Consider the following 27,235-nt stretch of genomic DNA (forward strand, 5'->3'; position numbering starts at 1 on the left):
TGTCTAGAGCATTTTCTAATAAGCTTGCTTGACACTCATCTGACTCTCCCAGGGAATGTGACTTTGTTGTCACAGTACATTTGATAAATAATCTACAACTTACAAATGCACAGACATTCATAGTCTCGTTGGGTAAAGGCTAACCTGCAGAACTTGATACAACAATAGGGTTTTATTGCCCAGTTGAGAAGTTAATCACAAAGGGGTTTTGGTTTTACTGTCCTAGAAAGTTAGCCAGTCCTATATCTAAATTATCAATCTAATTTTGACAATTCTTTTCTTTTTTTTTTTGAGACGGAGTCCCACTCTGTCGTCCAGACTGGAGTGCAGTGGCGTGATCTCAGCTCACTGCAACCTCCGCCTCCCGGGTTCAAGCAATTCTCCTGCCTCAGCCTCCTGAGTAGCTAGGATTACAGGTGTCCACCACCACGCCCAGCTAATTTTTTTGTATTTTTAGTAGAGACGGGGTTTCGCCATGTTGGCCAGGCTGGTCTCGAACTCCTGACCTCGTGATCCGCCCACCTCGGCCTCCCAAAGTGCTGGGATTACAGGCGTGAGCCACCATGCCTGGCCTGACAATTCTTTTCTTATTGACTGTTTAAATTCCTGTTTCTCAGATGCTCCTCAAAGCAACTCTTTTGTCTCCTTATTGGTTCTCTCCTTAATGAGTTAAATAAAATGATGACGTGAGTTAATGAATAACAAAAAAGTTTGAGAATTGTGTTTTTTCACTTCTCAACTTCCCTTTATTGAAGGCAACACACTAGCATCCTCTGCTTCCCTTTAATAACAAATCCACTGGCAGAATTACTGCAAGAGTTTTCAGGAAGCTGAAAGGGTAGGACCACTTTGTGTCTCCAGCATGCAAGGAACCAGCTATGAACTCCAAGATGAAGTGGCCATTATCAGCAAGACTCCTCTGCAAGTCCTTCGCGTAGCTAAGGACATCCTTTGCTGTTTGCTGCTCCTGTGAGCCACCATTTCCTGCTCCTTACTCCCACTAGCAACATCAAAGAGACTTTAGGTGCACCCATTTGTGCTTCCTCCGGGAAGCTTTCCTTAACAAAAGCAAGAAACAGGAGCCAGGAGCAGTGGCATGTGCTTGTGTTTCCAGATACTTGGGAGGCTGAGGCAGGAGAATTGCTTGAACCCAGGAGTTTAAAGCTGCAGTAAGCTATGATTTAGCCACTGCCCTCCACTCTGGAAGACAGAGTGGGACCACTCCGGATGATAGAGTGGGACCACTCCTCCCTCCAAAAAAATATCCGAACAAAAGGAAGAAGCAACTTAACAGCTTCACCTAGATATACCAGGCATTCAGAAAATGTTTACTGGCAGGTGCGGTGGCTCACGCCTGTAATCCTAGTACTTTGGAAGGCGGAAGCGGATGGATCACCTGAGGTTGGGAGTTCAAGACCAGCCTGGCCAACATGGTGAAACCCCGTCTCTACTAAAAATACAAAAATTAGCTGGGCATGGTAGTGGGTACCTGTAATCTCAGCTACTGGGGAGGCTGAAGCAGGAAAATTGCTTGAACCCTGGAGGCGGAGGTTGAAGTGAGCTGAGATGACGCCACTGCACTCTGTCCTGGGCGACAGAGCAAAATTCCATCTCAAAAAAACAAAACAAAACAAAAACCCAGAAGATATTTTCTGAATAAATAAATAAAATTAAGTTTTCTTCCAATTTCTGCAAGTTTAACAAAAAGGCGGTATGGCGTAGGGGTTAAGTTCCACAGGCTCTGTTCCTTTTTTCCCTGTGCGCAAAACAAACTAACAAAAAAGTTCCATAGCCTCTGGGTTGAAAGTCTAAGCCTAAATCTCAGCCCTGCTACCTACTAACCAGGGAACATTAGATAACTTACTTACCTTCTCTTTGTTTAATTGTTTTCATCTGAAAATGAGGATAACAACAGCGTCGATAAGCAGAACAGTGCTTGGCTCATAGAAAGTAATCAATACATTTTAGGCATTATCACTGGTAGGGGAAGAAGTTTCAAAGAGAACAGAATCAATCAAAACACAGAGAGCTACTGATTGATTGAAGGGATCACCTGTTTTTGTTTTTGTTTTTTGTTTTTTGTTTTGAGACAGAGTTTCGCTCTTGTTGCCCAGGCTGGAGTGCAATGGCACGATCTCAGCTCACTGCAACCTCCACCTCCCAGGTTCAAGTGATTCTGGTGGCTCAGCCTCCCAAGTAGCTGGGATTATAGGCGCGCATGACCACGCCTGGCTATTTTTTGTATTTTTAGTAGAGACAGGGTTTCACCATGTTGGCCAGGCTGGTCTTGAACTCCTGACCTCAAGAGATCTGCCTGCCTCGGCCTCCCAAAGTGCTGGGATTACAGACATGGGCCACTGCACCTGGCCTTTTTCTTTTTTAAGAGTCTCACTCTGGCCCAGGCTGGAGGGCAGCGGTGCGATCATAGCTCACTGCAGCCTCGACCTCTCTGGGCTCACATGATCCTCCCGCCTTGGCCTCCTGAGTTGCTAGGATTACAGGAGTGTGCCACCATGCCCAGCTAATTTTTGTATTTTTTTGTAGAGATGGGGTTTCACCATGTTGCCAGGCTGGTCTCTAATGCCTAGGCTCAAGGGATCCGCCCACCTTGGCCTCCCAAAGTGCTTGGATTACAGGTGTGAGCCACCATGCTTGGCCACCTAATTTTTAAGAGGACATAAAATCCATACACACATGAAAGTCATGTTCCACTTAACAATCTTTATCTGTTTGTTATGAAACAAAAGTAATATCATTACATATTGAAAAATAATTCAACCACTATCAAAGGAGTAAAATGCAAAGTAAAATTTTCCTTTCCTTTTTTCTTTCTTTCTTGTCACCTCCCCCAGGAACAACTGAGCCATTATTAGGCTTCCGCCGTATCTGTCCAGAAAAATATTTAAGAATCTACAGGAAGGTAGATAAATAGAAACATACATCATACATATATTCTAACCTGAGATCATGATATACAAACCATTCCCTACTTTTCTTTTTTTTTTCTTTTTTTTTTTGACACAGAGTTTTGCTCTTGTTGCCTAGGCCGGAGTGCAATGGTGCGATCTCGGCTCACTGCAACCTCCGCCTTCCTGGTTCAAGTGATTCTCCTGCCTCAGCCTCCTGAGTAGCTGGGATTACAGGCTCCCGCCACCACGCCTGGCTAATTTTTTTGTATTTTTAGTAGAGATGGGGTTTCTCCATGTTGGTCAGGCTGGTCTCGAACTCCTATCCTCAGGTGATCCGTCTGCCTCGGCCTCCCAAAGTGCTGGGATTACAGGCGTGAGCCACCGTGCCCGGCCTCCTACTTTGCTTTTCCACCTAATAATATGATGTGAGCATTTGTCCTATCAGCACATGACATCAAATTCTCTCATTTTTCATGTCTGCGTAGTATTTCAGTGGGTGGCTGTAGCATTATTTATTTATTTGTTTGTTTGTTGTTTTTTGAGACGGAGTCTTGCTCTGTCACCAGGCTGAAGTGCAGTGGCATGACATTGCACTTGAAATTGGGACCTCCACCTCCTGGGTTCAAGCGATTCCACTGCCTCAGCCTCCCAAGGACCTGGGATCACAGGCATGCACCACCATGCCTGGCTAATTTTTTATATTTTAATAGAGATGGGGTTTCACCATGTTGGTCAAGATGTTCTCCATCTCCTGACCTCGTGATCCGCCCACTTCCATCTCCCAAAGTGCTGGGATTACAGGTGTGAGCCACTGCACCCAGCCGCTATTTGTTTTTTAACTTTTATTTTATGTTCAGGGGTACATGTGCAGGTTTGTTCTATAAGAAAATTACATGTTGTGGGGGTTTGGTGTATAGATTATTTTGTCACCCAGGTAGTAAGTGTAGTACCTGATAGGTAGTTTTTCAATCCTCACCCTCCTCCCACCCTCGTCCCTCAAGTAGGCCTGGTGTCTATTGTTCCTTTATTTGTGTCCACATGGAGCATAATTTGTTTAATGAGATGCCTATTGATGGACATTTAGGTTGCTAAAGTTTGCAACAACTAGTTATCTGGAGAAAGAAAATAGCAGATCTATAACTCTCCTTAAACTAAAATCCAGAAGGCTCAAAAATATAAATGCAAAAATAAGGCCATCAAAATGCCAGGATGAATCATAGAATAATATTTTTTTAATTGGAAGACTACTTGGATTAATTTTTTACTGATTACACAATGATACACTTAATTGTATATAATTTAACAAACATAACAACATTAAAAAGTGAAAAGCCCCCTTAATCCTACCACATAGAGAAAATGACTTTTAATCTTTTGTTGTTTGTCTTTGCAATCTTTCAAGGCATTTATATACATTTATATATGATGTGTATGAATATATTTAGTCATGATTGAAATAGTAACATGTAATAAGGCAGAGAGCCAACAGGTGGGGCAAGAAGGCTGTATCCCCAGCGATGGGGGCCCCTGCAGCGTTCTGGGCGCTGCACTGGGCTCAGGTCCTGTGCATGTTTAGGGGATCACCAGGTGTCTGTGGTGGAGGATGTTCAAAGATAAAGATGCTACAGCAGAGCCCTCAAAGCTCTGGGGGCATCCTTCAGACTCAGCGCTTCAGACCTCTGCTTTTCCTGTGTTCAGCTTAGCTCTTGTTCAAAGGGAGAATGAATGAGCCTGGGATTCCCTGGTATTCTTCTTACCATCATGGTCCTCCTTCCCAGCTCTACTCCCACTGGGGTTGGTGTCTTCTATACTGCCCCTTTCAGAAATTTTTCCACAACATCTTTACTGATGTATCTGGAAATATGTCATATGAAAAATATAAAAAAGCAACCCAAATGGGTGTGTCTGCTACCTTGAAATGTGCACCTTCTAGGACAACTCTAGAAGCGCAGCAAGCACTGCAAAAGAAAGAGGGCAGCTGGATCACGAGGTCAAGAGTTCAAGATCAGCCTGGCCAAGATGGTGAAACCCCGTCTCTACTAAAAACACAAAAATAAGCCGAGCATGGTGGTAGGCGCCTGTAATCCCAGCTGCTCGGGAGGCTGAGGCAGAAGAATCACTTGAACCCTGGTGGTGGAGGTTGCTGTGAGCCGAGATCACGCCACTGCACTCCAGCCTGGATGACAGAGTGAGACTCCGTCAGAAAGAAAGAAAGAGAGAAAGAGAAAGAAGGAAGGAAGGAAGGAGAGAGAGAGACAGAGAGAGAGAGAAAGAAAGAAGGAAAGAATGGAAGGCAGGCAGGCAGGGAAGGGAAGGGAAGGGAAGGGAAGGGAAGGGAAGGGAAGGGAAGGGAAGGGAAGGGAAGGGAAGGAAAGGGAAGGGAAGGGAAAAGAAAAGAAAAGAAAAAAGGCCCTGCTATACCCTGCCTCCCTTCCTGGCATCCTTCACCCACACCATGACCAGCATTTACACACACTAAAGGTTTTAAAGGAGACAATGGGGCCAGGGAAAGGCAGAGACAAGACCCAGAGGGACAGGGATGCAGGTCAGAGACAGGGCTTCATCCAGATGGGAGAGAATGATGACACCAAGGGGCAGATGGCAATAGTTCTTTAAATAGAAATAAATGTTAAGCTGAACCTGCACTAGGTGGCATCAGAGAGCAGCAGTGATAGTGCTAAGATCACGTCTCATTCCATCTCCTCTCTCTGTGCTCTGTAGGCCCCTATCTGTAAGCATAAATCTGGGCAATATTAAGGTGAGACTCAAATATGGTAATGTTTGTGAAAATGATATTCTAAACTGTAAACCACCACGTGAAAATTATTTTTAAATAGTAAAGTACTGTTGGCAAGGGATAGTAATATCTTTATTATCATGAACTAAAATGGTTAATGAAGTCAGAAAATTAGAACGTGCCTAGGCTAAGGATTGAATCCTGTGAGACGCAGGCTCACCTTTTTTTTTTTTTTCCTCAACAGAAAGAAAAGAGAATAATATTCGAATAGGTAAGCATTGCCAGTATTTGCTATATAGCTTTTTTTTTTTTAATCTCACATTCATTGCAACCACGAGATATTTTCTCTTTCCTCAGTCTCAGGGTTCACTGACAGAAAAAATAACCGGGAAGAAGTGGAGGAAGACAAATTGTGTACTAGTTTATGAACCACGGGGAGATGCTGGCTTGGCCTGACTTTTATAACACTATGTGTAGATTTAAACCCAGTATAGAAAAATAACACACTGCCTTAATTTTTTAGGATTTAATTCTGCTCCAGGAATTTGGAGAGGCATTCAAGGTTTGGTAGTCAGTCTCAGGGGCCACATGTACTTCCTCCTGAAGGTCTTCTCCTGGGGCCAGTCATATGCAGCTCACCTCTGCCCCACCTACCTCAGCACTCAGGGACTCTCATTTGTAACTATTTCTATTTTTTTTTTTTTTTTTTTTGAGACAGGGTCTTGCTCTGTCACCCAGACTGGAGTGCAGTGTCACAATCTCGGCTCACTACAACCTCTGCCTCCTGAGTTCAAGCAATTCCCCTGCCTCAGCCTCCCGAGTGGCTTGGATTACAGGCGCGTGCCACCATGCCTGGCTAATTTTTGTATTTTTAATAGAAATGGGGTTTCACCATGTTGGCCAGGCTGGTCTTGAACTCCTGACCTCAGGTCTTTCACCCACCTCGGCCTCCCAAAACCATTTGTTATTTTAAAATCACTTTCCTGGGCCAGGAGCGGTGGCTCACGCCTATAATCCCAGCACTTTGGGAGGCCAAGGCGGACGGATCACAAGGTCAGGAGATCGAGACCATCCTGGCTAACATGGTGAAACCCCCGTCTCTACTAAAAATACAAAAAAATTAGCCGGGCATGGTGGCAGGCGCCTGTAGTCTGAGCTACTCAGGAGGCTGAGGCAGGAGAATGGCGTGAACCCGGGAGGCGGAGCTTGCAGTGAGCCGAGATCGCACCACTGCACTCCAGCCTGGGCGACAGAGCGAGACTCCGTCTCAAAAAAAAAAAAAAAAAAAAAAATCACTTTCCTGAAAAAATAATACATTAATTGTAGACAATTTTAAATGAAGGGAAAATATCTTGTTAAAGAAAAAAATTATTCAATGACACTTGTCAAAGCATGGTAATGCAGACTTTATTCAGGACCATTGCAGTAGGTATAGGGACCATGACAAGGGGATTTTGCAGTGAGGGAGAAAGAGAAATTGGGCTCAACTCTCAATACAGCATGGGAAGTAGGAATTTATAACCGAGGTGCAGAGTAGGGGTCAGAAGATGGGAAATTATTAAGAAAAAACACCAGGGGTAAAGGGGATTTGCATTAAAACCTTACAAGATTCTTGCCGAAGACAGGCTGAGGTAATCAGATATCACTTGATGGATGGTGAGGGATGAGGAACCTGATCAGATATCAAGGGTGATCAGGTATCAAGAGAAGGGGGCTTAGGCTGGGCACGGTGGCTCACTCCTGTAATCCCAGCACTTTGGGAGGCCAAGGCGGGAGGAACGCTTTTGAGCCCAGGAGTTGGAGACCAGTCTGGGCAACATGGTGAAACCCCGTCTCTACAAAAGATACAAAAATTAACCAGGTGTGTGGGCCATGCCTGCGGCCCAGCTACTTGGGAGGCTGAGGTGGGACGATTGCCTGAGTCCAGGAGGTCGAGGCTGCAGGGAGCCATGATCACGCCACTGCACTCTAGCCTAAGCAACAGAGAAAAATTCTGTCAAAAAAAAAAAAAAAAAAAAAAGAGTGGAGGGCTTCATGCTAAATTGACTCCACAGGATTATTTCCTTTTTTTTTTTTTTTTTGAGACAGAGTCTCACTCTGTCACCCAAGCTGAAGCACAGTGGCACAACCACAGCTCACTGTAGCCTTGACCTCTCAGGCTCCAAGCAATTCTCCCACCTCAGCCTCCCAAGTAGCTGGGACTATGGGTGTGGGCCGCCACATTCAGTTAATTTTTAATTTTTAATTAAAAAAATTTTTTTTTCTGAGATGGAGTTTCGCTCTTTTGCCCAGGCTGGAGTGAAGTGGTGCAGTCTTGGCTCACTGCAACCTCCGCCTCCCAGGTTCAAGCGATTCTCCTGCCTCAGCCTCCTGAGTAGCTGGGATTATAGGCGCCTGCCACCATGCCAGCTAAGATGAGATTTCGCCATGTTGGCCAGGCTGGTCTCGAACTCCTGACCTCAGGTGATCCACCCACCTTGGCCTCCCAAAGTGTTAGGATTACAGACATGAGCCACTGCACCCAGCCTAATTTTTATTTTTAGTAGAGATGATATCTCACTATGTTGCCCAGGCTAGTCTCAAACTCCTGAGCTCAAGTGATCCTCCTGCCTTGGCCTCCCAAAGTGCTGGGATTATAGGTGTGAGCCACCGTGCCCGGCCAACACCATTTGTTGAAAAGACTATTCTTTCTCCATTGAACTATTTTGGCACTCTTGTTCAAAATCAATTGTCCATAAACGTATGGGTTTATTTCTGGATTCTCAATTCCGTTACATTGATCTATATGTCTGTCCTCTTTGAAAACCACATAGTCTGTAGCTTTGTAGTAAGTTTTGAAATCAGAAAGTGTGAGCCCTACAACTTTCTTCCTTTTAAAGATTGTTATGGCTATTCTGGGCCCTTTGCTTTTTTTTTTTTTCTTTCGAGACCAAGTCTTGCTCTGTAGCCCAGGCTGGAGTGCAGCGGCATGATCTCGGCTCACCACAACCTCCGCCTCCCAGGTTCAAGTGATTCTCCTGCCTCAGCCTCCAGAGTAGCTGGGATTACAGGCACGCGCCACTGCACCCGGCTAATTTTTTTTATTTTATTTTTTTAGTAGAGACAGTGTTTCACCATGTTGGCCAGGCTGGTCTTGAACTCCCAACCTCAGGTAATCCGACCGTGTCGGCCTTGCAAAGTGCTAGGATTACAGGCATGAGCCACCGTGCCTGGCCTGCATTTTTATTTTCTTTCCTGTCTCTCTCTCTCTTTTTTTTTTTCTTTTTCAGACGGAGTCTCACCCTGTCGCCCAAGCTAGAGTGCAGTGGTGTGATCTGGGCTCACTGCAACCTCCACTTCCCAGGTTCAGGCAATCCTCGTGCCTCAGCCTCCCAAATGGCTGGGATTTCAGACTTGTGGCACCACACCTGGTTAATTTTTGTAGTTTTAGTAGAGACGGGGGTTTCACCATATTGGCCAGGCTGGTCTCGAACTCCTGACCTCAAATGATCCTCCCTCCTCGGCCTCCCAAAGTGCTGGGATTACAGGTGTGAGCCACTGCTCCCAGCCGGTGCTTTGCATTTCCATATGAATTCTAGGGTGGGCTTGTTGATTTATGCAAAAAAAAAAAAAAGCCAGCTGGGATTTTTATAGAGATTGTGTTGAATTTATAGATCAATTTGGAGAGTATTGTCATCTTAACGATATTGTCTTCTATTCCACGAACACAAGATATTTATTTAGCTCTCCTTAGTTTCTTTCAATGAGGTTTTGTAGCTTCAATGTATAAAGCTTGCACTTCTTTTGTTAAATTTATTCCTAAGTATTTTATTACTTTAGATCCTATTGCCTATGAATTTTTAACATAGATAGGTTCTTACGGTAGGTAACATTTTGTATCCTCTTTTTGCATTTCAATTATATCACAGACATGTACCCAAGCTATTAAGAATTCTTTGGTTGGGCATGGTGGCTCCGCCTTTAATCCCAGTACTTTGGGACGCCAAGGCAGGCAGATCATGAGGTCAAGAGATCAAGACCATCCTGGCCAACATGGTGAAACCCTGTCTCTACTAAAAATACAAAAATTAGCTGGGCATGGTGGCGCGCACTTGTAGTCCCAGCTACTCAGGTGGCTGAGGCAGAATCACTTGAACCCAGGAGGTGGAGGTTGCAATGAACCAAGATCGTGCCACTGCACTCCAGCCTGGCAATAGAGAGACTCTGTCTCAAAAAAAAAAAAAAAAAAAAAGAAAAAAAGAATTCTTCAACATCATTGCTGAAGACTACACATTAGTCCATTGTATGTTTACACTGTAATTTATCTAGCCTTTCTCCTGTTGGGAGATATTTTGATTCTTCCCAATTTTTCCATTTTATAAATATTACTGTAATAAATATTTCTGTGGATCTTGCTATCTGCATTTCAGGCCATTTCCTTATAAGTATTCATGTATTCTCTTTCTCTCATAATGGCCTTTATTTCTACCCTTGTGAGGAGGTATGAGATCCCATTAAACTGCGAAGACCCATTTCTACTGCGATCCCTCATAGCCCCCAGGGACAGGCTGCAGCCCCAGTGACTTCTTCAAGAAGCTCCCAGGGGTCTTAGACTGGGTCAGATGCTTCTCATCTTATCCCTATAGCACTGTGTCCTGACCTTGCCATAACTCTCATTACTCAATGATATAAATGCCTGGTAACTAGTTTAAACCCCCACAAGATCATGAGGCCTGACAAGAGATGGACTTTTTTATACCTCTAGCCCTTAGTATATAGGAGACCTTTAATAAATATTTATTGAATGAGTTAATCAGGCAGAACAGTGAGCTCAAAGACTTAGGCCAGACTAGGAATCTTGATTCAAAGATTTATGGCCATTAAGTTTTGGGAGTGGCTGGCAAAGTGCGTCACACAAAAACTAGGTTGGAAGGGGTCCTTGAGGGTTACCTCATTCAGAATTTTAAAACTTCTTATATATTTCATATATATACATGTATATGTATATGTATGTGTACATACATATACACATATATGAAATATTCCATATAACATACAATTTTGTATATAATACACACACACACATATATTTTAGATAGAAGGGGTAGAAGAGATGGAGAGGTGAGGGTGGGTGGAAATTGAAGCCCTGTCTATGGAATTTTCTCAGTGGCTGCAGGACACTACAGTGAAAATCAAGTTTGCCCCGGCACAGTGGCATGCACCTGTACTCCCAGCTACTTGGGAGGCTGAGGCAAGAGGATCATTTGAGCCCAGGAGTCCAAGGCCAGCCTGGGAAACACAGGGAAACTCCATCTCAAAAAAAAAAAAAAAAAAAAAAGAATTGTTCAAGGTCACACAATGAGTGGCAGAATGGGAAAAGGAGTCAGATGTGACTCTTCTTCACAAAATGTTTCTCTGTTGAATCCACCTCTAAGGAATGTCTTTGAAGCATCCCACATCCCTTCTGCAAGTGTCTAAAATTCCAGTAATTAAGATCCATCGCTTAAAGTATTGTCCCCATGTAGCATGTTTTGAAAGTAAAATTAATTTTATGGAAAAAATTATGGGATGAATGGGTATGACATACAGAGCAATTATGACAAGGCTTTCCTGTGAAATGGAGATTTTTCTGTTTGGAAGCTTCTAGGGGGCGCTAAGTGAACGGAAATACCGATATGGGGAGGCAGAAAGGGATACTTTTCTCGAGTTTTAGTTCTTGGGTGGCTCAGTGAGGCCAAGGAATAGCTTGCAGGGGTAGGGACACGTGCAGTCCCTTTTGCTGACTTCTTTACAGTACCTTCTTTCCCTCTTCTGCTCAATACATCCTCGTACCTACAAGGCAAGTCCAAACTCCTCAGCCTGGCATGTATTCTGGGATCCTGCTTTTTTTTTTTTTTTTTTCTGGCTCACTGCAACCTCCGCCCTCCCCACCCCTCACCGCGGGCTGAAGGGATCCTCCCACCTCAGTAGCTGGGACCCACAGGCGTGCACCACCATGCCCGGCTTTTTTTCTTTTTTTTTGGGGGGGGGGATTTTTAGTCAGTGTCTGGCCATGTTGCCCAGGCTGGTCTTGAACTTCTGGGCTCAAGCTATCTGCCTGTCTTGGCCTCCCAAAGTGCTGGGATTACAGGCATGAGCCACCGCGTCTCACCCATCCTGTATCTTTCTCCAAGTCCCACTGGCATGTCCTCCATCTAATCCCACTCAAGGTCCCAACTTTCCCAGGCTAGACTGGGTGTTCCCCTAAATCAAGACCTGTGTCTTATGCATCCTTGTATCCCCCAGTACCAAAGGGACAAGTTCTGGCACACAATGGTGAGTCAAAAAGTGTTTGATGAGGCCGGTCATGGTGGCTTACGCCTGTAGTAATCCCAACACTTTGGGAAGCCGAGGCGTGCGTATCACTTAAGGCCAGCGGTTGGAGACCAGTCTGTACAACATGGCAAGACCCCTTCTCTACAAAAAATACAAAAATTAGCCAGGCGTGGTGGTGCATGCCTGTGGTCCCAGATACTCACGAGGCTGAGATGGGAGGATCACTTGAGCCCAGGAGGCGGAGGTTACAGTGAGTCGATATCGTGCCACTGCCCTCAAGTCTGGGCAACAGAGCGAGAAAAAAAAAAAAAAAAAAGTGCTTGATGAACCTATTGAGATGTCTAGTCTCTAGGCTTTTATAAATAACTGTTCCTGTGAAGGCTGAGTATTCATGAGTATTCAACCCTGCAAAATCAGGACACAGCTAGCACCTATTCCGCCTCCACGAATTGCCTCTCCACTGAGAGGGCCAGTTAGTACTGAAGCCCCTTGGCTGCTCAAGGATTGCAGGGATGAGGCAAGTGGAACAGCTTCGGAACCTCCGAAAATGGGCACCCTCCAGGTCCCAGTTTCTATGGCAACCATACCGGCAAATTGGCCTCTGCAACGGTTTCTCCTGGAAAGACCATGATTTTGGTTCCCGCGGACGTCTCTATGGTTTCCACAGCCTAGAAGGAACAAAACGGCATTTCCGGGAAGATGGCGGCGCACAAGTCAGGTCTGGCACATGTTTCCGCGGAGAGGACCCCGCAATGAAGGTAAGGGGCTCCCTTCCCCCGAACGGTGGCAGTCGGAGCCCGGGCTTCTTAGCAAACGTGAGAGGAGCGGAGTATTTTTACCCAAGTGGCACTGGGGTAGGAGGGCTGGAATTTAGCCCTCAAGAGGAAGAGAGCCTAGGGAAAGGGCAGCCGGCTCTTTAGGACTGCTGTAAGACGAGTGGACCTGGGGCCACTTCTAAAAACACAGATTGACTGTAGAGGGGACAGTGCCCAAAGTGTGATCACAGGTTTCAGAAGGACTGGGGCGCACAGCTTCTGTCCAGTTATCCATTGAAAATCCGGTAAAGCCATTCCTAACTATGCCATTCAGTTCAACAAATAACGACTGAATGTATTCTCGAGTTCTGGCGCCGCGTTACGTGCTCTGGAGTTGCGAAATAAAGCCGTTCTCTTAACTTCCAGGGCATGTAGTTTTCAATTATTGCGACAAGGGTTAGGCTGTGGTCTTACAGGAGAATGCACAAAGAGCTATAAGAGACTGAAGAGTGTAGTGATGAAGAACATCAATTTTTGGCCGGGCGCCGTGGCTCACGCCTGTAATCCCAACACTTTGGGAGGTCGAAGCGGTTGGATCACCAGAGGTCAGGAGTTCGAGACCAGCCTCTGGCCAATATGGGGAAACCCCGTCTCTACTAAAAGTACAAAAATTAGCCGGGCGTGGTGGCATGAGCCTTGTAGTTCCAGCTACTCGGGAGGCGGAGGTTGCAGTGAGCCAAGATCGCACCGCTGCACTCCAGACTGGGTGACAGAGTGAGACTCCGTATCAAAAAAAAGAAGAAAGAAAGAAAGAAAGGAAGAAAGGAAGGAAGAAAGGAAGAAAGAGAGGGAAGGAAGGAAGGAAGGAAGGAGAGAAAGAAAGGAGAGAAAGAAAGGAGAGAAAGAAAGACAGAGGACCATTTTGGAGTCAGGTGACTTGGGCTCATTCCAGCTCCATCATGTAATTCCAGCTCCATCATTTACTAGCCATGTAACCTTAGGCAAGAAACCCAGGCCTTGTTTTCCTCATTTGTAAAATAAGAATAATATCTATCTCACAGGACTATCAAGATTAAATGAGTTAAGCCCACATAGTGGCTCACGCCTGTAATCCTAGCATTTTGGAAAGCAGAGGTGGGCAGATTGCTTGAGCCCAGGAGTCAGAGACCAGCCTGGGCAACATGGCAAAACCCTGTCTGTACAAAAAAAATACAAAAATTAGCCAGGCGTGGTGGCATGTGCCTGTGGTCCTAGCTACTCAGGAGGCTGAGGTGGGAGGATTGCTTGAGCCTGGGAGTTTGAGGCTGCAATGAGCCATGATCGTGCCACTGCACTCCACTCCATCCAGCCTGGGTGACAGAGCAACCCTGTCTCCAAAAAAAAAAAAAAAAAGATTGACTGAGTTAATATGACAGTACGTCAATATGTGTAATCCACTTGCTATGCATTAAGTGCTCAATAAGCGTGCCCTTCCTAAGTTGGACACTTTCAAAAGGGGAACTCCAGCCAGACTGAAATACTGCAGTGGTGTGGGAGAAGTGTGTAGCCCCCACACCAAGAGGACAGTGTAAATGCTGAAGCATAAGTACAGGATCTGGTCTCTACCGAGTACTATTATCTTATGACTCAGGTTAATAAGCACCTCATTAGCTTTGTGTTTACAAGGTAATATATTTCGGGAGATACTATGTAGTGGTACAGTATAGATTCTGCAGACAAGCTGCCTGGGCTTGAATTCTACATGTTACCTGTGTGACCTTGAAGTCACTTAACCTCTTTAGGCCTTACTTTACCATTTGTAAAATAGGCTAATATTTCCCTGAATGGGCTGGGAAGATTAAATGAAATAATCTTTGTAAAGTCTTAGCACATCCTGGCATGTGGTGAGCACACCATAAATTTAAGTATCAGAATTGATACCATTCCTCCTTGACTGCTCTATATGCTGGTCTTTCTGTAGCCAGATAGGGAGCTCCCCAAAGACCAGGCCACCTCCTTCCTCTGTCTCTGGCTCAGGACAGAGAATTCTTTTTTCTTTCTTTTTAATTTTTTATTTTTTCTAGAGACAGGGTTTCACTATGTTGCCCACACTGGTCTGGAACTCCTGGGCTCAAGTGATTCTCCTACCTTGGCCTTCCAAAGTGCTGGGACTACAAATGTAAACCACTGCATCTGGCCGCTTTATTCTTTTTATGAGAGAGGGTCTTGCTATACTGCCCAGGCTGGACTCAAGCAATCCCGCCTCAGCTTCCCATGTAGCTGGGACTACAGGTGTGTGCCACTGCACCCAACTAGCAGAGAATTCTTAACAAGCAGTCAGGATGGAACTGATGGTTGTTTGGGCACTTTCTACTTTTCTTCTTAAAAGGATGATATCACCTCTTCTCTGGTGAGAGTCTGAGGATAGAGACATTTTTCTCACCATGAATGTCACTCCAGAGGTCAAGAGTCGTGGGATGAAGTTTGCTGAGGAGCAGCTGCTAAAGCATGGATGGACTCAAGGTGATCCCCATGGGGCCTCTTCCACATGCCCCAGCTCCCTGCCTACCATCTGCCCAGGGGAAAGGCATCATCCTGGATTACCCCCCATGTAGTCCATTTAATTAAAGGAGGAAAATCTAGTTTAAAGGGAAATTTGCAGAAGAAAATTTCTAACTTTCCCAGGAAAGGGAAGAAAGGAAGAAATTTGACAGTGGATAATGAAGAAGTGGTGATTGGGAGGACTAGGGGAGGGAAGAAGAGATATGACCTCTCTTCCAAAAGAATTTGAAGGAAGAGATAGTTCCGGCTCACACAAAGGCAGGGGACTATATGGAGTGGTACTAGAAAGAAGGGAGCTGGGAGGTCTTCTGAGAGGTACAGAGTATACCCCAATGTCAGGTGTGTGGAATGGCAAGAGGCCTGTGTGGGGTATGCCTTGTGAGGTCTCACAGCAGGCAGGAGAATAAGCCAAGTCGCTCACTGTCCTCTGCAGGTAAAGGCCTGGGCCGGAAGGAGAATGGTATCACCCAGGCTCTCAGGGTGACACTGAAGCAAGACACTCATGGGGTAAGACTGGGTGGACTGAGGAAGGTTAGCATGCGTGGGAGAGGGGACCCTTGAGGGAAGATGAGGCAGGCACTCAGAGCTCATATTTATTCCCCTGGCAGGTGGGACATGACCCTGCCAAGGAGTTCACAAACCACTGGTGGAATGAGCTCTTCAACAAGACTGCGGCCAACTTGGTAGTGGAAACTGGGCAGGTATGAGCTCTTGATAGATGGGCACATGAAACAGAGGGCCCGGGACCTGTGTGGTAGGCAGTCATGATATGTCACTCATTCACTGGTACTGATAATTCTCTACAGGATGAAGTACAGATAAGGAGCCTTTCTAAGGAGACCACCCGTTATAATCATCCCAAGCCCAACTTGCTGTATCAGAAGTTTGTGAAGGTATTAGAGGCTGTGGGCAACAGAGTCCATCCTTTTTCTCTTCCCTGGTCTCCCTGGGGCCTGAACAGTTGCCTTGTATACTTTATCAGTTCTCAGGACTTTCCTAACATAGTGGGATCCTGTGACCAGTCTTGCTGTTGCTTACTTAGACTGCCCAGACCCTCAGCAGTAATTGAGATCTTCAGGTTCCATGGATCCTGCCACCTGTTAAGGGAGCAGCAATAGGGCATGGGAGGTAGAGTACAGTCTCTTAAGTCAGGAGTTGCCAAATTTTGGGGGGGCCAGGGGACATCTAATTCAAAGGACTTAGAAGCCAGAGGAGACCTGAGAGATTATCTGGACCATCCCTGCTTTGCAGATGTGGCTAAAAGGGTGAAAAATGGTTTGCTGAAGAGCCCACAGCTGGCTAGTAATGGCAAACAGGACTGGAACCCAGGACTTCAGGCCTCCACTTTCTACTGTACCAACAGAAGGAAGCTAACATGTAATGGTCATTATGTGCTAAGGGCTATACATGTTACCTAGCAAATGTTTCCCATTTTTCTACATCTCTGTTAGACCATCTACTACCCCACTTCGGGCCATCATCATCTCTTGCCTAATTTCTTTCTCCAGCAGCCTCCTAAGGACACCTCTAGTCTCACTCCCCACCCCAACCTTTGTGGAGGATGGACTCCTCCACAAAGCATCCAGTGTTCTCTCTAAAACATAAATGTCATCATGTCACTGGGTATTCTTTGATCTAGGATGACATAATCCAGATTTATCGGACTGGCTTATATGGCCCTGCATGCCTATTCCTGCCATCTCCAGCCTCATCTCTTCACTTTTCTCCAGGACCACTACACTTTAGCCTATTAGCCTAAAAGATTCCAATCTGTTTCTTTTCTTTGAAGGTACAACATTCTTCCATCTTCAGGTTATTGCACGTTGCTCCCTCTGCTTTGGATATTCTTCACCCTTTCCCCCTTTACCTGCTGAGTTTCTCTTATCCTCCAGAGCTCAGCTTATACATCAGTTACTTTTAGAAGCCATTCTCTGAAGTCTGAGTTGAGTCCCTTTCCTCTATCACAAGCAACACTTCCATCATAATTGCCTATGTAGAGTCCATCTGGGCTGGGCCCATCTCATTCTTATTCCACTCTGAATCCCCAATTCCTTGGCCCATAGTAGACTCTCAATTAATCTGATTAAATGAAGGTACTGTGAACAGGTACTATGGTCAGGGTGGAGCGGGGCATCTTTACTGTCAGTCACTGGCACTTGTCCACTGTGAAGACCTGATGAACCAGAGCATTTCCTCTTCTTGTTCTGCTCACCAGCCACCTGTGGGCCAGAGAGGGCAAAGCTGCTGCACATCCCAGCAGCAGCAGCCCATCTCCTAGTCAAGTTTGAGTATGCAGGATGGCACACCTCCCTGTGGCTCCTCAAGGAGCAATGGTGGGGGCTGGCAAATCACTGCCTGGAGCTATGAATTCTCAGGGGGCTTCCACAAGGGAATAGGGATGGTGGTGGTGTTGAGAAGGCCTTGTCCACCCCCATGACCCCTCCTAGATGGCTACATTGACTTCAGGTGGAGAGAAGCCACACAAAGACTTGGAGAGCTGCAGTGATGACGACAACCAGGGGCCCAAGTCCCCAAAGATGTGAGACTTCATTTTAGCTCTTGGGGAATGTGGGAGGAGATGCCCTCAGATGGCAAGAGAAAGGGCTAAATCTAATGCTTGACTGGGGGCTTCTTGCGGGTGGGTGGAACTGTGTTGTACTAATCTTTGTATCCCTAGTACCTCAAAAAGTGCCAGGTCCTGAACAAGAACTCAGTGTTGAAGGAATGTTTTAGAAGGAGGAGAGGTCAAGCCTTTCCACTGGGTCTGTTTGTAACTGCTGATCTCCCCTAACAGTCTGACTGATGAGATGCTGCTCCAAGCCTGTGAGGGGCGAACAGCACACAAGTAAGTCGTGGTCAGCTCCTTGAGCTCCCTTCTTTTCTCCCCACCTTTGATCATGGCCTGTGCCACCTCTTGGTTCTTTTTACCCCAGGGAAATGATTCCTATTATCTACCCATCTATTGCCTGAAGATAGGCAGCTCCCCACTCCTACCCTCCACCAACTTTCCCTGCAGGCTTAAGGACTAGGCCCATTTCCCCCGATACCCTCGCTCTGACTTGGACCCTGTCTGTTTCAGGGCTGCCCGTCTCGGGATCACGATGAAGGCCAAGCTTGCTCGCCTAGAGGCCCAGGAGCAGGCCTTTCTGGCTCGTCTCAAAGGCCAGGACCCTGGGGCCCCTCAACCGCAGTCAGAGAGCAAGCCCCCCAAAAAAAACAAAAAGAAAAGGAAGCAGCAAGAGGAGGAAGAAGCTACAGCATCTGAAAGGAATGATGCAGATGAGAAGCACCCAGAACATGCTGAGCAGAACATCAGAAAAAGCAAGAAGAAGAAAAGGCGACATCAAGAAGGAAGGGTCTCAGATGAAAGAGAGGGTACAACTAAAGGGAATGAGAAGGAGGACGCTGCAGGAACAAGTGGGCTTGGGGAATTGAATAGCAGAGAGCAAACCAATCAGTCCCTCAGGAAAGGGAAGAAAAAGAACAGGTGGCACCATGAAGAGAAGATGGGGGTCTTGGAGGAAGGAGGAAAAGGCAAGGAGGCTGCAGGCAGTGTCAGGACAGAGGAGGTAGAGAGCAGGGCGTATGCTGACCCATGCAGCCGAAGAAAGAAGAGGCAGCAACAGGAGGAGGAGGACTTGAACCTAGAAGATGGAGGTGAGGAAACTGTTTTAGGTGGTGGAACCAGGGAAGCAGAGAGCAGAGCATGCAGTGATGGAAGAAGCAGGAAAAGCAAGAAGAAAATACAGCAGCATCAGGAGGAGGACATCTTGGATGTAAGGGATGAGAAGGATGGCGGGGCTAGGGAAGCAGAGAGCAGAGCACACACTAGCTCAAGCAGCAGAGGTAAGAGGAAGAGGCAGCAGCATCCCAAGAAGGAAAGAGCTGGAGTCAGCACTGGCCAGAAAGCCAAAAAGAAGAAACAGAAGAAGAGAGACTAAAGGTCTGGCCAAGGTGGGGCTCAATTGATTTTCAAGAGTTTAAGCCTTAAAGACCAGGGTGGATGCGGGTCTGCAGGTCTTCTGCACCCCCCTCAATGAGGAGTCCCTCCCAGAAAGGAAACTGATCTCTGGGATGTCAGCTGCTGAGAGGAGCAAGCGGTAGTACCATCCCTTATTTGAGGGAGTCAGCATAGTCCCCTCTGCAGCTTCTAACCCAGGATCATGAACTCAGGTGCCTAGAGAAGCCAGGCAGCTAAAGGACAAGGAATGCTGGGGGCTGTGGGAACAGGAATGCAGATACCCTTTGAAGGAGCATTCCTGCTAAAAGAAGCTGAAAATGTCGACCTATGCAAAGTGCTCTGATTTTTAAATGTTGTGAAGGTTAAGAAAAACATAAATTTAGGTCTATGGGCTAAATTTAGCCCACAGTTGCCAGTTTCTAGCACTACCAAATGAATGAATAAACATCAGCTTGGGCTCCTAGCCTAGAGGTAAATCCTGACTGGCATCTCTGTTCCCAGCCTGGGAAGGTCCTGAATACCAATTAGAAGATATTCCTTGGAGGCCTTTGAAGAAATTCCTTCTGTTAACCTCTGTGTAGTCTTGCTACACTGATAAGTGGAAGTAGCTCCCTGTCTGTGTCCCAAATGAATAAGAATTGTGTAAAGGACAGCACAACTCACTTGGCATCTAACAGTCCATTTTCATTGTTTCCAAATACCATAGCAACCTCTTGCCCGTTGTGTTACCCCTAGAGAGATGGCACCCAATCCCCAGGGTTGCTGACTTCCACCATTCACTGACTTTTATTGCCAGAGGAGCTCCCAGGAATCCACAGTTCTGGAAGAGAGGGGCTCTAAGTCTTTATTGAGAATAATACCCACCCACCTTCCCTCACTGCAGACGATAGACACACTCGGTGTCAGGGTAGGGTGGCAGGTTCAGCTGGTACTTCTTTTCCAGAGCAGGTGGCACAAAACGACCCCCCAGGTAATGGTAGCGACCAGTAAACTGGGTTGCAGATTTTTTGGGGGCTGTGAGGGAGATGAGCAAGTCTGGCTGGATCCCTCCAGAGTTTCCCTTCTCCACGTCCCATCCTGAAAAGAGGGTGGTGTTCAGGAAGAGGCCAGATGTCTCGTCCCCTTCTACACCTTATTTTACCCTAGTCCCAGAGGAGTGGGAAGTCCCCTCAGTTCCCACCTGAGGGACTCTCGTCCAACAAGCTTCATGTACCCTTGGGCCATGGTCTCTTCATGGGGCCAACATGTAAAGGGGACTTCTGGACACTGTTCCCCAGCCCTGATGGGGGTCCAGAAAGCTGTGGACCCCCTAGCTTTTAGTCTAGCCCCTCTAGACTAAAATTATTTTAGACCTGGTGTGGGCAAGAGTTAGGAGGGTAGGGCCCCAATCTCCCCCACCCCACCTTCTGGATCCCAGCACCTGAGGGAATGTCGATGCTGGCAATGGGCACAGTGAGTCCCTTCAGGACACTCAGGATGCTGTGGAACGGTTCCCGAACATCACCCTTGAAGCTGAAGCCAAAGATGGCATCCACCACCAGCTCATACAGTTCATCAATCATCATGGGCTGTGGTGGAGTAGGAAAAGGATGTCAGAGCCAGCAGCTGCACAAACAGCCTTAACTAGAGAGGGCTGTCCTCTGCACCTGCAGACCATTCACAGAGGCACAAGTATTGTATCTCATTCAGAGGGCAGCCTGAGGCCTAGAGAAAGTGTGAGGTGGTCACGGATTCAGGCCAAACTGAGACCAGACAGTTTTTGTTCTTGGTGCCTGCCTGCCCGCCACTGGGAGGCTACAGGCTGAGATAGCCTGAGACGGAGTCAGGAGAGCCGGATTCTGGTTTCAGCTCTGCCATGATACAATTTAGTGACTTTAAGCAAACCACTTCTCTGCACCTCAGTTATCTTCATCTGTAAAATGGGTTAAGGAAAAAAATTACCCAATTTTCCATCCCTTAATCCATGCATCTGCAGGAAGGTTTCAGATAGGGCAGCCACTCTGGCCCCTGAGGGGCAGATCATGTGTTTACTGCATGCTAGGGCAAGAGGATCTGACTACAGAGTGGAAGGAGGGACCAGGGAGATGAAAGGGCAAGGAAGCTTTAGAAAAGGTGGTGTGTGGGACTCATGGAGCACACTTTATGAAGGAGGAGAAGGCTCTTGCACACTTATTCGAATACCATCCTTTAGGCATCTTCTGTACCAGGCACTAAAATGAGCTCAGCCTGGAAACACAAAGGAGGAGCAGAGCACAGGCAGTGGTTACTGGGAGATGAGGTGTTCAACTGAAGCCACCTACCTCTGAGGGCATTTCCCCAAGGAAAGGGATGTCCATTTTCTGACACTGGGTCACCAGTGCAGTGAAGAGGGGCTTGTTAGGCCTTTTGGGGTAATAGATGGTTGGCTCGTAGCCCTAGGAAGAAAGTGGTAATTCAACCCCAGAGCCCTCACGCCCTCACGCCCTCCTCCCCCACAGCCCCTCCCCACATACTCACAAAGAGTTTGAGGTGTCGAGCACAGACCAGGCCATCTCCTCCATTATTTCCCGGGCCACAGATGACCAGGACAGTAGGGGGGCTCCTGGACATGGACGTGGGGGGATATGCCTGAAGGCAGAGTCAAGGGTGGTTCAGCGGGGTTTCAGGCGGTAATAGACCATATTGGCCCAGCTGTCTCTCCCACCCCTTTGTACCTAGGCCAGGGGGCTGGGACAGTGACTCCTCCCTGGCTGCTTCCAAAGGTCGAGAGTTGTGCCACTGACCTTGGCGATGGCTGTAGCACAGCTGAGCCCGGCCAGCTCCATAAGTTGGTCCACGCTGAACTGGTATTCGTTAAATAGCTCCTGGTCCACGGCCTGGGCCTCCTCCTGGCTGAGGAAAACCCGCGGCCTGAGTCCCGCCCCTCGTGTTCTCCGTCGCGCAGGTGGCCCGGCCGTCCCAGGCCCCGCCCCGGGGCAGAGCAAGCCACCCGAGACCCGCGCCTACCTCAGGTACTTCACCGCTGTGCTCGCCATGACCTCTGACTCCCAGCGGCCACCCGAGTTCAGCCGCTGCGGTCCCCACCAGGTGGGTCCCGAGCGGCAGGCGATAGTCTGGCTTTTGATCCGCGGCAGGCGCGAGCCCGCAACCAGCAGCCCGAGGCCCAGCAGCGCCCGCAGCCCGGACATCCAGCTCGCAGAGCGCGCGCCCCCGGCCCGGCCCGGCCCCGGCGCATGTGCGGCGCTCGCCCCGCCCCCGAAGAGGCCAGGCCAGCACGCGCGGATTCCGGAAGCAGCTCGGGGCTGGAGGCTTGGGGTTCTTGCAGCCCATGGGCCGGGGAGCCGTTCCCACCCGGGCCAGCTTCCCTTCCACTTGGGATTCCAGCTCTCCTCAGGAGCGTTTACAGATCGCCACACATTTCCAGATACGCCGAAATGCCTTTGATAATGGCCCTTTGATAATAAGTGCTGGTTTTGTAACTCTTTCAGAAAGGTGTATGGCATAGCAGTTAGCCTTGATCCCTGCCCCACTGCTTAGTGGCTGAGTGAATGTGGGAACTGCTGGTGTCAGTTTTTCGCCTATACAACAGGGAAACGAGTACATAGTTCCATAGGTGCTAATGCCCGCAAACCGTCGCAGAGGGCGTGGTATAGAAATTAAGCTACTGTTTTTATTTACACCACCAAGCCTATGTAACTTAGGCCCCCTCTCCGCTACATGAGCTTCCCCTACCTCTGTTTCACCAGGATATCACGCTGTACTTCCCTAGTCATGCTTAACCCCTTTACTGAGATAATAGCTATGGAAATATAAAATTATCCTTAAATAGGTTGGGTAAGCTATGGTTTAAAATGTAATTGAAACCATAGGCTCCATGTCACGATGATGTTTCACTAGAAGTCTTGAGAGGAGTAGAGTTTACGCTAGTGGTTTTGAGAATGCAAACACACTCTGTGGCATGGTTAGGGGAAAAGGTTGGAGAGTAACAAACCAGTTACCATCAAGGCACTAAGATAAAGACAATTATCCAGACTGCTATGGACTCAATGTTTGTGTTCCCTTCCTCCCTCACAAATTCATATGTTGAAGCCCTAACCTCCAGTGTAATGGTATTCGGAGACAGGGTGGTTGGGATTAGCATTAGTTGAGGTATAAGGGGTAGGCCCTGGTCTGGTAGAATTAGTGCCCTCATAAGACTTTCTTCCTCTCCCCACCCCTCCTCTCTGTCACCATACTGGAACCCTAATGTGATTTCCAGTCCCCAGAACTGTCAGGAAATTAATTTGTTGCTTGAGCATCCAATCTATGATACTTTATTACGATAGCCCAAGCTAAGACACAGGTAAAGGGAAGGTCTTTTTTGTTTTTTAGACAGGGTCTCACTCTGTCGCTCAGGCTGCAGTGCAGCCGCCTGATCATGGCTCACTGCAGCCTGGACCTCTGGGATCAAGTGATCCTCCAGCCTCAGCCTCCCCAGTAACTGGGACTACAGGCGTGCGCCACCACACCTGACTAATTTTCATATTTTTTTGTAGAAACGAGGTCTTGGCAGGACATAGTGGCTCACACCTGTAATCCCAGCACTTTGGGAGGCCGAGGTGAGTGGATCATTTGAGGTCAGGAGTTCAAGACCAGCCTGGCCAACATGGTGAAACATGACCTCTACTAAAAATACAAAAATTAGGGCTGGATGCACTGGCTCACACCTGTAATCCCAACACTTTGGGAGGCCAAGGCGGGTGGATCACCTGACATCAGGAGTTCGAGACAGCCTGGCCAACATGGTGAAACCCCATCTCTACTAAAAATACAAAAAAATTAGCAGGGCGTGGTGGCGAGCGCCTGTAACCCCAGCTACTCAGGAGGCTGAGGCAGGAGAATCGCTTGAATCTGGGAAGAGGAGGTTGCAGTGTGCCGAGATCGTGCCACTGCACTCCAGTCTGGGCGACAGAGCCAGACTCCATCCCCTGCCCCTGGAAAAAAAAAAAAAGAAAAGAAAAGAAAAAGAAAAACAGTAAGTATAAGAAGAGTGCTCTAACCTCCCCTTTTCTTCCTGAAAGCAGGAAACAAAACTCCCATGTGAACAATGCCTTCCTCCAGGAGGAAAAAAACATTCTTATCACCAGAGACAGGGAGTTGAAGCTGACAGAATTCTGTACAAACAGACCTTGTTAAAATATCTCTTATCTTCCTTTAGCCTCCCCATATATTTTATTTTTATTATTTTTTTGGAGATAGAGTCTCACTCTGTCACCCAGGCTGCAGTGCAGTGGCATGATCTCGGCTCACTGCAACCTCTGACTCCTGGGTTCAAGTGATTCTCCTGCCTCAGTCTCCCTAGTAGCTGGGACTACAGGCACGCACCGCCACACCTGGCTAATTTTTGTAGTTTTTGTAGAGATGGGGTCTCACCATGTTGCCCAGGTTGGTCTCAAACTCCTGGGCTCAACCGATCCACCCACCTTGGCCTCCCAAAGTGCTGGGATTACAGATGTGAGCCCCTGCAACTGGCCTCCCCATATATTTTAGCTGCTTTTCCACAAATGACTCTTTGTTCAACTTAGTACAAAACATTTAGGTTTTCTTTCTTTGGGTCTTCATTGCTTTATGAGGGCTCCTGTGTCACATAAAATTTATATTAAGTAAATCTGTATGCTTTTCTCTTGTTAATCTGTTTTATGTCAATTTAATTCTCTATCCCAGCCAGAGACCCTAAGAGGGTGGAGGTAAAGTTTTGCCTTCCCTACATTCTCTTATCTGACATGATCAGGAGTGGATTATTTTATTTCAACTTTAAAAAATACATCAATTTTCCATCTGTCAAAGTGTAGCCAGGGTCTTTTCTTTGAGGATGGAGCTTGTGATTGGATTCCTCATCTTCTGTCTTATATAAAACTCACCAGTTATGTGTCACCTGTAATTTCCAGTTTGCTCCCTTAAAGTGAAACAGTTAATGGCATGTTTGAAGCAATCTTGAGTGCAGAATTTATATTTTTATGATTATTCCCCCAATTTGTAATAATCTTGTTGCTCACATCTAATTCCATAGCAGCTTTTATCTTTTCTTTTGAGACAGTCTCACTCTGTTGCCTAGGCTGGAGTGCAGTGGCATGATCTTGGCTCACTGCAACCTCCGCCTTCCAGGTTCAGGTGAATTATCCTGCCTCAGGCTCCCGAGTAGCTGAGATTACAGGCATGCACCACCACGCCCCGCTGATTTTTTGTATTTTTAGTACAAACAGGGTTTTGCCATGTTGGCCAGGCTGGTCCCAAACTCCTGGCCTCAAGTGATCCATCCACCTCGGCCTCCCAAAGTGCTGGGATTACAGGCATAAGCTACCGTGCCCAGCCCACAGTAGCTTTTTAAAGTAACTTGCAGAGGCCAGCCGCAGTGGCTCACACCTATAACCCCAGCACTTTGGAAGACTGAGGCAGGCGGATCACCTGAGGCCAGGAGTTCGAGACCAGCCTGGCCAACATGGCGAAACCCTATCTCTACTGAAAATACAAAAATTAGCCAGGCTTAGTGGCATGCACCTGTAATCCCAGCTACTCGGGAGGCTGAGGTAGGAGAACCACTTGAACCCGGGAGGTGGAGGTTGCAGTGAGCCGAGATCACGCTACTGCACCCCAGCCTGGGAGACAGAGCAAGACTCCGTCTCAATAAATAAATAAATAAACAAATAAATAAATAAAGTTACTCACAGGCTGGGCACAGTGACTCACACCTGTAATCCTAACACTTTGGGATGCCAAGGCGGGAAGATGGCTTGAGCCCAGGAGTTTGAGACCAGTCTGAGCAACATAGTGAGACCCTGTCTCTCTCTCTATATTTTTTTTTTTAATTAGCCTGGCATGGTGGTGCACCTGTACTCCTAGTGGGAGGCTGAGGTGGGAAGATCGCTTGAGCCCGGGGGGTTGAGGCTGCAGTAAGATGTGATCGTGCCACTGCACTCCAGCCTGAGCAACAGAGCAAGACCCTGTCTCAATAAATAAATAAACTCACTTTTTCCTCCATCACTGGAAGATAAAGAATAAGAATAATAAAGAAAAAGTAACTTACCTTAGTCGAGTCTTCTAAGGATCCAACTTAGTTTTTATAGAAACAGTACTTCTTTTCCCACTCTCAGTTCATCAATTTATTTTTTTTTTAAGATAAATTTTCTTTTACATTGACATGGGGTCTCATTATGTTGCCCAGGGTGGTCTCAAACTCCTGGGCTCAAGCAATCTTCCCACCTTGGCCTCGCAGAGTGCTAGGATTATAGGGGTGAGCCATCTCACCTGGCCTGTTCATCAATGTGTATAGTATTTAATTACATTGTGAATTACAATAACACATACAGCGGGCATAAACACACTTAATATTAAATCACAACGGACTCTGGGTAAGCAAGGGCTTAGCTGGGGAAGTGGAACTGCACAGCATTCTAGAAAGTGCTCACTGCCTGGGTTTGATTCCCAGCTTCTCTACATACTAGTTATGTGACCTGAGAATTCAGATTACTGAAGCTTTGTGCCTTATTTTCCTCATTTGTGAAAGGGGATAATAGCACCTCATATATTTTTTGTGAGGATTAGAGGAGAATACACTTGTGAAGCACCGAGAATAGGGTGGGGCATGAGCTAAGTGCTTGGGAAATGTTACATCACGTCATTGTTCCTGTGGCTGTTGGCAGGAGCTGTCCTACAGGCTACAGGCTACAGCCTAGGCCTGTGCCCAGCTTCCCCTGTGTTTCACAGAGAAGTAGGGTGCATCGGTTAGGTAAGATGCCTCTTCTGTAGTATTATATCCTCATTTCCCATATGCAAAAATGGAGGTCTGGAGAAGTGACTCCAAAGCTACTTGACCACGAAGTCAGTTTTTAGAACTGCCAGGCCCCTAGCAATCATAAGATTTGGATCCAGAAAGACAGGGAATTTGCCATCCATTTTCCTTTTTTCTTTTACCTACTGAGTCCAAAAATCCCAAGGAGGAACAAACAGAACTTCTCAGGGCCGAGCCTGCAAAGCCCTTGGCCAGCCTCCTCAGGAGTCCACTGGCTGCACTGTGTTCCAC

At 47.0% G+C, this 27,235-nt stretch overlaps 2 protein-coding genes across 4 annotated transcripts; one reads left to right on the forward strand and one right to left on the reverse strand.

The window, feature by feature from the left end:
• Positions 1-12,230: 12,230 nt before the first annotated feature.
• Positions 12,231-19,668, forward strand: GPATCH4 (G-patch domain containing 4). Its single transcript, XM_030824192.1, is given in 9 exon segments — positions 12,231-12,698; positions 15,064-15,197; positions 15,670-15,743; positions 15,845-15,937; positions 16,043-16,129; positions 17,684-17,775; positions 18,031-18,081; positions 18,316-18,904; positions 18,907-19,668. Coding segments are annotated over 8 exon segments (1,110 nt in total). The 5' UTR covers positions 12,231-12,698; positions 15,064-15,118; the 3' UTR covers positions 18,952-19,668.
• Positions 19,669-19,860: 192 nt separating this feature from the next.
• On the reverse strand, positions 19,861-22,407 carry NAXE (NAD(P)HX epimerase). 3 transcript variants are annotated; one of them, XM_003259465.4, is made up of 6 exons: positions 22,183-22,407; positions 21,960-22,068; positions 21,694-21,804; positions 21,498-21,611; positions 20,618-20,765; positions 19,861-20,274 (listed from the first exon to the last, which is right to left on the reverse strand). In XM_003259465.4, the coding sequence occupies exons 1-6, from the start codon at positions 22,362-22,364 to the stop codon at positions 20,072-20,074; spliced, it is 867 nt and encodes a 288-aa protein (XP_003259513.1). In that variant the 5' UTR covers positions 22,365-22,407; the 3' UTR covers positions 19,861-20,071. The 3 variants fall into 3 exon arrangements, with proteins under 3 accessions (XP_003259513.1, XP_030680054.1, XP_012366899.2); XM_030824194.1 differs by having other exon boundaries at positions 21,694-21,778; positions 21,960-22,064; positions 22,183-22,398; XM_012511445.2 differs by having other exon boundaries at positions 21,960-22,064; positions 22,183-22,358.
• Between the last annotated feature and the right edge of the window lie 4,828 nt (positions 22,408-27,235).

Source organism: Nomascus leucogenys, chromosome 12 (genome assembly GCF_006542625.1).
Source record: "Nomascus leucogenys isolate Asia chromosome 12, Asia_NLE_v1, whole genome shotgun sequence".
Classification (NCBI taxonomy): Eukaryota; Metazoa; Chordata; class Mammalia; order Primates; family Hylobatidae; genus Nomascus; species Nomascus leucogenys.

Bases quoted from the DNA above. Each gene is read 5' to 3' on its own strand.
- NAXE (XM_003259465.4), bottom strand. From the start codon at position 22,364: ATGTCCGGGCTGCGGGCGCTGCTGGGCCTCGGGCTGCTGGTTGCGGGC. The intron at 22,069-22,182 runs GTAGGCGCGGGT...GGTTTTCCTCAG, and splicing joins ACAGCGGTGAAGTACCTGAG to CCAGGAGGAGGCCCAGGCCG. The intron at 21,612-21,693 runs GTGAGTATGTGG...CTTTCTTCCTAG, and splicing joins CTCGACACCTCAAACTCTTT to GGCTACGAGCCAACCATCTA.